Source organism: Durio zibethinus, chromosome 6 (genome assembly GCF_047325235.1).
Source record: "Durio zibethinus cultivar Kanyao isolate XHJ-2024 chromosome 6, ASM4732523v1, whole genome shotgun sequence".
Taxonomy (NCBI): domain Eukaryota; kingdom Viridiplantae; phylum Streptophyta; class Magnoliopsida; order Malvales; family Malvaceae; genus Durio; species Durio zibethinus.
In genome coordinates, this window is record NC_143167.1 from 349,131 (window position 1) to 358,471 (window position 9,341).

Genomic DNA, 9,341 nt, shown 5'->3' on the forward strand with positions numbered 1-9,341 from the left:
TATGGATATTACGCATATAAAGGCAGCGATGGATACAAATGCTCGTTATACAATTTAAGGAAAAAAGAAAAACAATGAAAGCTCAAAAGGGTTAATTATTTTTTTTTAATTTTCTTTAATAGTAGAATAATATTTGAATGATGTGTGTACTCTTCATTTATTAAAAGCTAGCACATTGTTAGACTTAAAATCTATAATCAATGAATCATTAAATATAAAAATCTCTTATCCAATGTTTAGGCGAGGATTTGCCTACGGCACGCATGTTACTTTGAGCCCTCACATTATTATTGTTAAAATAAGAAATAGCATAATATTAAGCTTAAAAGTTTTTTTTTAAAGCTAATTGGCACTAGACTATAATCTTAAACTTAAAATATTTAAAATTCAAAACTTAATTCAATTTTATTTGATTTATATTCTTTTATATTTGAGATTATAAAAATTTAAATTTTAATTATTAAAGTTAAAAGTTCAACGTCAACAAATTATACAGTTATTGACTTTATTTGATTTATAATTATTTTTAAAAAGTAATATCTAATAATTTTAAAATTCAAATCCAACTTTTTTATAGGAAAACAAAAATATCTGAGGTGGCTTCACAGCCAAATTTTTAGGAGAAATAGGTCTGATTTTCAAGTTGAAACTTGACAACTTTATTTCTCAAAAGCTTATCTTCCTTCCGAAGAAAAAAATTATTTTATTAATTTTTTTGTTTATTGACTTTTATTTTTCAAGGAAATATATTAATATTGTTAACTCGAATTATGGAGTGAGAAAAGTTAAATATATAAAATGAGGATAACCTATAATTGCATAGTCCATAACACAAATCTTGTTTTTTTGGCCATATCCAAAACCCAATCTATTTATGTGTTTTTCGTCTATATAATAAAAAAATAAAAAAAAAAATTTTTTAATAATGAAAGGATTTGAATGGATAAGAACTATGGAAAGCAAAAGCGTTTAGAAGAGCTAAACACGCTTTTCTAAAGTTGCTTTTATAGCACGGAATGACTATGACTACAACCCAATATCATACACGGTTAGACCAGTCTTATTAGATCGTGACTACGTAATTGGTTAACTCGTAGATAATTTAAAAATAAAAAGAAATTCAAATTTTAATTTGTCTATTTGTTAAATGTTTGGAGGAATGCTATGAATTATTTAAATTATGCCTTCAACTTTTTACAGTTTTTGTTTTTGGTATATGAAGGGATAACACTCTTCTATTCTAAACCCTACTTCATTGAGGATTTTTTTTTTTTTTTTTGAGTTGACAAAATTTCATATTTGCTAAAAAAAAGAAGGTGTATGCAATAAGATACTTCAAGAAACAATCAAATATTATTATACATCTTTTTAAATTCATAAGTATTTTCCAATAAAAATCACTTCGACCGTCTAATTTCATTTGGAAAATATAAAAATTTCATTGTAGGTATCTCTCTTTTGAATATCGATGGTTATTATATTGGAAAAGAACTATGCAATCCAGTTAGAAAAAATGGACAAAAAACACACATCGACTCTATTTTCTACTATTATAAATACAAACCCAAAGCTGATTATAAATTATTTATAAAATAAGTATGCAGAAAATTATTTGATGGGTTACCAATTATATGTAAATATAAAATAGTTTTATGACATGCTACCTTGTGAAAGCAACTTGTTGGGTATATTTTTGCCACTATTTTTTGGCTTCCTAAGTATGGCACTCGGTTCTCTTTTCACTTTCTCCCTCTTACTTGCTGGGCAGTAGAATCTCTTTACAAGTGGTCTAGGAGTTCGTGTACTTCTCTCGAATCCTCTAACACAGACAATACCTGAAAAACAAAATTGAAAATATTAGTACTAGAATTTAACCACCCTAGGTGTAACAATAGTTAGATAAAAAAATATTAGTTATATTGCTCTATTTCTTGAAATATCCATGTCTTTCACATCTTAACTGATACGGAAGTTCAACCCTCCAAATACATGAAAAAACTTAAAAGAAATTGATCAGTATATGGTATTGAACACTAAGCCACATCTGGTACTCACCTCCAAACCCAAATAATAGTCTATTAGTATAATTTTAAAGAGAGATAGAGCATACCTTAGGATATGGTTCATAAAGACCATTGTATTTATACATTTTTTTAATTAGTCAATTAACCATGTTAATAGCTATAACAATAATAATAGAACTGCTAAATGGTTTTTAGGAACTTTTTCTCGTACCTGCCCAAAAGCATCTCCGAACATCTTCCGTTGATACACCTGTTTCAAACAAGGTATTTTATGAGCAAATTGTTTGAGGTTACATGTTAAGTGTTCATCATGATTATTTACCTCTAAGAATTGTTGATATTGAGGATCCAAAGTATGCGATTCTGGTTGGAAGGTTATATATCAAATCCCTTGGAATGTTAATGGGCCGAAGACTAGTTTCATGGTCAGCAAATACCTAACGGGAGATCAAATGTTATATAGCAAAAAGTTACCAAATTCTAGTGATCACAGCAACAAGTTTGACTAAATTAATACAAATAAAATAAATGATTTTACCTCATTGGATTGAAAGTATGTTCCATTCAATGGAAAGCTACTCCTATTGGCTACACGATAAGGTATCTGCTCATGCAAGTTGTAATTTAGTATACTGCAACTACTTCAGCAAATATATGCACATAATTCAGGGGTTGTTTTTTGGTTGATGAAGTGATTTTTTGTTCACTCACCAAAATAGTGCCACGGACTATATTATCATTCTGTTCCCGAATATTGTTGCATGAAAAACATGTTTGTTCATTGCAAAGTTCAAACTCTGTAGAATTGCAACTTTTCTTTGGCGGCTCCAATGAATCTGCAGTTTCACCTGAGGCCAAAATGTAAACACTTTGAATAATAGAGGTCTAGTTATAAGAAATCCTTATGTGAGAATATGGTTGAAAAAGAGAGGAAAAAAAGTAATATGAGAATTTTTATGCACTAATCAATTATTAAGATAAACTGACTAGTTGATAATTTATATTGTTTGCATTGAATCGTTACCTGATGTCCATATAGCAACGTGGTATTGCACATCTTTATCAGATTCTGTTTGTTCTAGCTGTAACATACAGAGATAATCAGACTTTAAATTCATGTGTCTTGGTAGAATTTATTGGTTGAGACAACTTACCCCTTGTAGAAGAACGTGGTTCCGTGGAAGTTCATAACTGCATGAACAAAAAAAGTAAAATAGTTTGTATTTATTGCCTATGTTTGAAATAATAATAAGATAATCTTTAAGTTTTAACATAAAATTTAATGTGGTTAACTTGAGAATAGTTAAACTTTCATTTCTATAAACCATGTTCAACATAATTGAATATTATTTGACACATGCTAAAAAATTTTTGTTTATTATATTAAGCTCTTCGCCGAATTTAAATCATACAAAATAAGTTTGCATGAAATATGATTACTTACACTAAATGCTCTGATCTTAATCGGCTGAGACGCCTCAATTTGAGGGCAGGGATTGAAGCTGCATGTGAAGTCAAAGCAACTAATGCTTTTGAACTCTCACCATCACAAATGATATTGCTCTGGCTGCATAAAGTTGTCCTAAAATCTCGATTTAGTTTGATAATAGGAATTCCTTCAGAATCATCGCATACACTCTCAGGTTCCTGGGACTTCGGAGGTTCAAGTTTTGCTGGTGGTTCAAAAGGTTCTTCAATGATAGGCTCACAAATCTTGATTTGGTGTCCCGAACCCAAAAGTGGTATAGGCTCTGATGAAGAAGCTGACGTCAGGGGGTTGAAAATTGCGGCTGAACTGGCTTTTATTTTATCAGATGGGCCTGGCAGGGCATTCTTTCTGCATTCAACAGTTTTGATATGTAAACAACAAAGCCACACATGTTATAAATCTAAACGGTGCTACAACAGTTTGTGGTGCAAAAGAACGTTTACTAGGCGTAGCTATAAAAAATTTAATTCGTATTATATAAACACATAAATATCTTTCACATTGTATTATTTGAAAAACTTCGGCATTAAGTTCAATAGTTTTTAAATATTAATAAAAGAATATGCTTTAATAAAAAAACTATTTTGAGATATTATCTCACACAAACACATATATATTAAATAAGCATAAAGCATACTTAAATTTATAAATTGAGTTGGATGTCACCTGATTATTGCGTTTATTATATATCTTTCACTGTTCAAAAAATATCTTTAGATATTAGAGTAAATAGATATTTTTGAATAAGTAAATATTAAAAATTAAATTTTGTGCACAATAACATGTATGATTTTAATTTTATATAGGCTTTTGAAGGTATATAACAATTATATTTAAATATATATACACCACATTTCATATTTTAATCATATATACTTATTAACATATGATTATATTTATACACAAATATAAATATAAAGACTTTTTTAACATCTTGTTTGAAACCTAAATATTAATATTACCATTATAAAAAAAAATGGATGAAAATTTTATTTATTTGACCCACTCACTTTATGTTCTCATTAAATTTTATTGGGATCAATACAAGAAAATAATAAAAAAATTTACTATCACATACAAATATATAAATGAATGTTGCTTATTTCAATGATCTAGAATTAAGTATGGCAAAATCTATTTTTCCCACTTCATTTGTCTAATCTAAGTTACTGGTATCTTAAATAAGCATCTAATGTCTCTTATAAATTCCAAATGAAATCTTAAATGAGACTGGCATTAATAATATTAATTATCCGTATGATGCAAACCTTCCATATTGACTTGCAAAATGACTGCAGTCTCCCCTCATTGGACATTCGTTACAATTTGGATTTTTTTTGGTACAAAAAACCTGAAAAAAGTTTTAAAATATATAAAAACAGTTTAACATCTGCAATGAAATAAATGAAAAGTGAAAACATTATCGTTCTTTAACAACATATGTCCATATTATCATGATAAAATACCTTTCCGAAGGTTATCATCTGATAATGAAGCTCATACCTGTATGATATGTCAAGTTATTAGTTAATATATTTAATTAAATCAACAAATATTCTACTATCTGAGCACATTAAATTAAGATAATTTAAGATAATTTAATAGGAAGCTTTGAGATAATTTAATAGGAAGCTTACAGTAATTCCTGTTGAAAGGTGCAAAGTCTTGGCCATAAATATATTTGTATAGAATTCTGGATAGGATACCTGCAAAAAGATATTATCATCAATGTTCTTTTATTTTTCTCTAATAAAAAATAGTGATTTTGATTCTCAGCATCTTATACTACTTACAATTCAAGCAGATGAATTTTAAGTTCATCAGGTAGTTCTTGAAGAGGTACCCATCCTAAACGTACTGCTATACGGCCAACATTTGTGTCAACCTTGTTGAAGAAACAATAAACTTTTAGAATGCAGCAAAATTTAATTGACAAAGAAGTTATTAAAATTTTGTTAGATTAAATCTTACTGGGAAAGCAGCATGTCTTAATGATAAAAGACGTATGCACTCCACACTCTTCAACCCTAATCCTTCAACTTCCAATAGGTACGCCCTTGTATGAGGCATATAATAAAATATAAGTATATACATATTTATATAAGGTATAAAATAAACATAAGTATATACATATTTATTTTGCAACTTCAAGTATTTGTAGACTTACTTTGCTTGATCAGGTGGGGTGTTTCGTAGCCATTCAAGATCAAGACATTTATGTATTCTAATCAATCGGTTAAGGAAATTCTGCAAAAACAACAGATGAAAAGATTTGTAGGAGTATTTCTCTGTCTAAGTGACTATGCTATTGTGTTTCGTGGTTTTCTTACTTGAATTCTTGTTGCAAGTAAGATCTGCTGCCCACGTAATTGAATGACACCTGCTACTTCGTTAAGGCCTGCAAGCCTAACCGCATCCCAGTCCACGGAATCCATTTGATCATTACTTCTTTGCCCAGTGGAATATCTTATCCTTAAAGTCTCCCAATAACTATCCCAATAACTATCCGGAACACTGCCATTCTTCTTCTTTTCCCTTGAATTAGATTTTCTTTTCTTGTCAAAACCACGTTCCTTTGCTTTTGGTATTTTCCCTCTAACCCTCTTGCTAATGGTAGTTGTATCAATTGGCATATTTTGATACTGGTAACAGTGAATAGCTTCTTGTGTTAATCCATGGGATACACAACAGTTGGTTATATTTGGGTCTTCAATCTGCATGGAACATGTTTCCTCTATCCCACCAATCAAGTCCAATTCTTTCCCAAATTCTTTATTTCTTTCCGATTCTGGTTCATTAACAAAATATTTATTACCTTCTTCATCAAATTCTGTCTGGATTGCTGTCATGTTACTTCCAATTGACTCTTGATCACATGCACTATTCTGATTTGTTGGCGGAGGAGGAAACTTTGCAGCTAGTGCCATAAAAGCATTACTGTGAAAAAAAAAAATTAACAAAAAATTAATTCAATTAAGTTTCATTCATTTTTTCTAACTAATTAAGAAACTTGTTCTATACCTTGAAAAGTGGTCCGATGCGTTCTGTGTTAAGAAAACTCCAATCACCGAATCCAGAACTGAACCTTTCCATTTTCTGAAGCCTCTATCCCCTATAAAAAAGTTCTGCTGTCAGCAAGGTTACATAACTAACTAACATATATTGACAATAATATATTCTTATCAAGGCACATATTAGTTATAGGCTTTTTTAGTTGTTCATTATTCTATGTAAAAAGAAAAAAAAATTGATAGATAATATAAGCAAAAAAGATTTGATAGATAATGTAAAGATGAACTGTTTATTAGAGGAAATATACCTTGTATTTGATGCATACAGCTAATAAATGAAGATACCCGTCCAACAAAAAGTTCTCTTTCTTTTTCCCACCATTTCTCATTTTCTTCATTTACTTTTTCTTCGATCCTATCATGCTCTGTATGCATCAGTAAATTCCAAACTCTCACTGTCTCAGCATCTAAATCAACTTTTGGCATTATTTTCAACAATGGCACTTTATATGGAACCAGTGTATATTTGTCACTGATATGCAAAGACTGCAATTTCCGAATAATAAAATCAATATTCTTTTTACTTAAAAATCCGCTTCGACCTGCATTAAAAGCAATATTTATTTTACTGTTTTAACTTCAAAAATATAGAAAAACTCCTTTTTTGTGTTAATTTTATATTGTGTTACCTTTTGTGACATCTGATGGTTGTTCTTTACGTTTTCTTTTGCCTGTAACTTTTTGAAATTCTGATATGTTTGACTCAGTTATGCTTTTGCATGTACCATCTATTAAAGCTGGGGTTTCCATCTCTGTTAAACTCTTGACCCTAACTTCAACTTCAAATCCATTATTTTCACTACATGAAACATCAATTTTTGCTTGCACATCAGTTACCTGTGAATAAAAAAATTTATAAGCTTCATTAGTTAAAAAAACAATTCATTAGTAAAAGTAAAAAGTAAACTGGAGTTGAAGTGATTCTAAGTCTTACCTTTTGTGGCCTCTTCTTTTGTAACCTTCTTTTTTTCCCACACCAATTAACAGTAAAAAGTCTTTTCTTACTCTTCTTGCCATTTTTGTTCATATTCATAATAATGAAATCGAACCAATTCAATTTTCTTCTTCTTCTTGATCTTCTTTTCTTTTTAGGACAAGCGAAATCCACAGTAGCATGTAGACTTTCCAAATGAAAATCCAAAGCCCTCGCAACAGGTGCTTTGGTTTCAATTTCAGACAGATCCAATGGCTGAGATATGACCTCCTTCCTTACTTTCTCATTAATTTGCTTTGGAGCTGCAATCTTTGATTTCCTTTTTTTGTTTTGCTTTAAAATTGCAAACTTTGTCTCTTTTTCTTGCTTTGGAGTTGCAAGCTTTGGTGTGTTTGCTTTCCCATCAATTACAACTTTAGGTCTATATTTCTTCCTTTTCGGTCTATGTTCAGACTTCTTGAAATCTATGTAAAGTAAACTTTATTAATAAGAAAAACTATGTCAATAAAGAAATCAGAATTGATGCAAATAAACTATATTACTAATGAAATGATGATACAAAAGAAACTAAAGGACAAATAAACTATGTCAATAAAGAAATGGAATTTATGCAAATAAACTATATTAATAAAGAAATAATGATACATATAAAACTAAAGAACAAAATCAGAACACTTACTGTGATTTAATTTAAAGTTTTCGTCTGTTGCAGACCCTTGTGAAATTGTATGTGCATATACATATGACTGAGAGTCTTTAGATTCGGACAAACTTAGTTCTATGAAAGGAATAGAACTCAATACTGAATCCCAATCATTAAGACCTTTGAAGCCCAAGATATCTAAACATTCAGTACATTCAATCACTGTATCAGAAACTAAACATGTGGATTCACCCTCATGAGTCTGCATTACTTGCTCATTAGAACCATCAACATTTTCCAAGCTATAAATTCTTTTATTCAAATCTATCAAGCCTGCAGAACCCTGACATGCCCTTTCTATTCCATCAAAACTGTGTTCCTTTTCCTTGCTTGTGGATGTAAAGCCTGTAGACTCCAAGCAGCAGCCTGCGGTTCCTTCTGAACTGCGCTCTTTGCTTATATTCAATTCTATCAAGCCTGGAACACAAACCTGTTCCTTTTCCTCTCTAGCATTCAAATTTATCATGCATCTAGAATCCAAGCTCATGTTCAAATCTGTTATAACTACAGAACCCAAACTTACACTTATGCTTTCTGTTCTGTCAGAACTTTGCTCCTTTCCTTTGCCTGTCAATGCCACACAAGAAGTAAATAGAACAATGCTTTCATCTGAAGAAATCATGGTAGCACAGCTTGCAGATGGTTTGTCACAATCCATTAGAGTTTTCATTTCATTTGAACAGTTCATAGCTAAAGAACTCCCAGATAGCAAGTCACAGTCCTTTTCTAGTGTAGCAAGCTTCTTTCTCGACCGCCTTTCATAAACTTTCTTTGTCCCTGACCTTCCTGGACGAGGCTTTGCCGGGGTTACTGGAACCAAACAGCATTGTTCTTTCCTCCCTTTTTTCTCCTCAATTGAGTTGCTACACTTGGGCCTTTTTGGTCTACTCTTGTAAACTTTATACATTATTCAATTCAACCTAAGAACCAATAAGGCCACGTTAAACGACAGGAATAAAAAAAAAACAAAACAAAACAAAACCAGAAGAAAAAAATTAAGAAAAAAAAACATTAAGTGAAAGGGAAACAAAAGCTAGTAAAACAGAAGTAAACACTACTAAAGAAGGTGTCGCTTAAAGTAAAGGACAACTCAAGCAGTGAAAAGAGAAAAAAAAAAAAA

General features: G+C 30.5%; 1 protein-coding gene across 1 annotated transcript; it reads right to left on the minus strand.

Annotated features, from left to right (window-relative positions):
- Positions 1-959: 959 nt before the first annotated feature.
- Positions 960-9,128, minus strand: LOC111286070 (DEMETER-like protein 3). The gene is made up of 21 exons (XM_089763279.1): positions 8,198-9,128; positions 7,519-7,982; positions 7,214-7,421; positions 6,833-7,126; positions 6,535-6,625; positions 5,844-6,450; positions 5,681-5,760; positions 5,485-5,569; positions 5,307-5,398; positions 5,151-5,219; positions 4,980-5,016; positions 4,782-4,864; positions 4,180-4,209; positions 3,469-3,861; positions 3,179-3,215; positions 3,049-3,106; positions 2,736-2,872; positions 2,563-2,628; positions 2,347-2,461; positions 2,236-2,274; positions 960-1,835 (listed from the first exon to the last, which is right to left on the minus strand). Exons 1-21 carry the CDS (start codon positions 9,126-9,128, stop codon positions 1,651-1,653), a joined length of 4,101 nt encoding a protein of 1,366 aa, XP_089619405.1. The 3' UTR covers positions 960-1,650.
- Positions 9,129-9,341: the final 213 nt, after the last annotated feature.